Consider the following 2,665-nt stretch of genomic DNA (forward strand, 5'->3'; position numbering starts at 1 on the left):
CACCAGTGGAAGGAACTTCCTGAGTATGCAGCGTCAGGAAAATTAGACATATGGGGGAAAGTGAGCAGGAATTTATGCCCTGAGCTGTACTGCCGCACGTCTGGGGGCCGCCGCATTCTGACTGCTGATACACTGTGGGGAAAGGAGCTGAAGAATTGTTCAAATAGTTCTTAAGCGTCAGCCATGAAATACAAAACAGGATCCGTCATATTCATTCCACGCTGTAATTAAGAGTACTCTAGTACACACCGGATGATAGTGATCATGTTGGAAATAATAGTTTGATCGAGAAATACTTCCAGTGAGCATCACAGTGGTGTTCATTTGGGGTTTCTATTGCTGTGATAGAACACCATTTTCCAAAGCAACTTAGGCAGGAAAGGGTTTGTTTATTTGGTTCACAGTACGGAAATAAGGACAGGAACTCAACCACGGAAGGAACCTGGAGGCAGGACCAGAAGCACAGACCTTGGCCGGTGTTGCTGACAGACAGGCTTGCTCTCCCTTGGCCTGCTTAGTCTGTTTTCCTGTAGAACCCAGGCCCACCAGCCCAGGAATGGCACCACCCACACGGGCTGGGCTGGTCCTTCATCAGGCACTAATTAAGAAATCCCCTACAGACTTGCCTACTCCTGATCTTATGGAGGCATTATCTCAACTAACGTTCATCCTCTATGACCGCTCTAGCTTGTGTCAAGTTGGCATGAAACAACCCAGCACACATAGAAACAGGTAAAAAATATTTCTGTAGTACTTCTTTGGAAAAAATCTCTTCTAACCCATGACCCAGTCCAGCTCTCACAAAACATGGGCAGCATTACCAGTAAATGTATAAAGTATACACAGTATAAAAATCTGTGTAAAGGGGGTACAGAAAATTTCCAGCTCACATATCTATCAATTCCGTCCCTTTGAATGAGAAAATGCACTGTATAGATACGGGAAATAGAAAACAAGCATCAAGCGGTTTTACTGCTCTAATTAAAAACATGGTAATCAATGCAGCAATGAATAGATTACACAAAGAATCGCCCAGGGAAGAGCCAAGTGCAACTATCTGACAAGGCAAAAAGGCTTGGGCTATGCCGAAAAGGGCTCTTTTAAACACAATTCTACTTGTACCAATTGTTTCAATTCCTATTAAAAATGTTTTATTCTTTACTTCTTAAGACATCTTTCACATTTGAATTTTAATTTTCACATTTAGGAAACAATAACCACATGTTCTTTTGACACCTGGCTTTTTTCTTTTAATACTTTAAACCTAAATATTTGAGAGTGGAATTTAATTCTTTCAGGTACTGAGCCATAAAAAGGTAACTCCTTGCTAAAATCCTTACAGAACAATATAAGTTGTACTAAAGCCAGCAAACTCAAATCTGGGGGAAACCCTCTGGGACTCCATAATGTCTGTATAAGCTGTATATGGACTCCTTGGTCACCGCCCTAAAACGGGCGGAGCAAAAGAAGCCGTTGGCAGCCTTTTGTCCCCGCCCACTTGAGGTTCTCAACCAGGTCCGATAAGAGCCTATAAATAGAAACAGACCACTTAGTAAGTCAGCTTCTTCCTTGAAGGCTCTCTAGATACGCAGTGATGTCTGGACGCGGTAAGGGCGGGAAAGGCCTGGGCAAAGGCGGCGCCAAGCGCCACCGCAAAGTCCTGCGCGACAACATCCAGGGCATCACCAAGCCCGCCATCCGCCGCCTGGCCCGGCGCGGAGGAGTGAAGCGCATCTCCGGCCTGATCTACGAGGAGACCCGCGGGGTGCTGAAGGTGTTCCTGGAGAACGTGATCCGCGACGCCGTCACCTACACGGAGCACGCCAAGCGCAAGACCGTCACCGCCATGGACGTGGTCTACGCGCTCAAGCGCCAGGGCCGCACCCTTTACGGCTTCGGTGGTTAAGCCACTAACACTTGACTACACTGTCGCAAAAGGCCCTTTTTAGGGCCACCCACTCCATCCTTAAAAAGCTGTGCATTTGCCTCCCTGCCGCCATTACGGACAGCTACCAGTCAGGTAAAGTGAGGTTGTGAATACATAATACTCAAAGGGAGATTCATCCTTTGTTCATAGGTTGAAAGTCATATATAACCCAAGAGTTTTGACAATAGGCTAAATAGTTAATGTTTATAAAAGGGCAGTTTTAGAAATAGAGTATAAAGCGCAGTTTTAGAAATAGAGGAAACCTGTGGTTTACTTCCAAAGGGAGGTTTAACTACAAATTGTCCAACAGCTGCTATCCAGCATTCCAGAAATCGATTCAGAAGGCTCTGCCAATTTGAAGTCAGTGTTATGTTTTGTGCCATATGGAGAGACCCAAATGAGATTCTACTCCAGTGCATGTTGCGTACTCTGGTTCAGTTCTTGTACCCTTTCATCCGCCTTAGATCTGCATCTTCTTAACTAATGTGTACTGTAAAGTACCTAATGTTCAGTATAATTCGATGGCCTACTTGAAAATCCAGGCCCATCTTGTCACAATGCCAAAAATCTGTAATAGTCGCAGATTCTTGACATTCAACATCCCAGCAGAATTAGAATGTTTAAACTTAAACACTCTGCTCAGAAAGTTCTGAATCACTGTGCTAGTCACAATAAATACTGCTGCCTTAAAAACACAGTTCTCACTTCAAATAGAATTGAGAGAGTCCATGGCCCAGG

The 2,665-nt window shown here is 44.6% G+C and overlaps 1 protein-coding gene across 1 annotated transcript; it reads left to right on the forward strand.

Moving 5' to 3' along the window:
* Nucleotides 1–1,594: 1,594 nt before the first annotated feature.
* Nucleotides 1,595–1,906, forward strand: LOC308421639 (histone H4; the record flags this gene model as incomplete). The annotated part of the gene is made up of 1 exon (XM_080918084.1): nt 1,595–1,906. The coding sequence occupies one exon, from the start codon at nt 1,595–1,597 to the stop codon at nt 1,904–1,906; it is 312 nt and encodes a 103-aa protein (XP_080774210.1).
* Between the last annotated feature and the right edge of the window lie 759 nt (nt 1,907–2,665).

This window comes from Micromys minutus, assembly GCF_963924665.1.
Source record: "Micromys minutus genome assembly, chromosome: 6".
Lineage (NCBI taxonomy): Eukaryota > Metazoa > Chordata > Mammalia > Rodentia > Muridae > Micromys > Micromys minutus.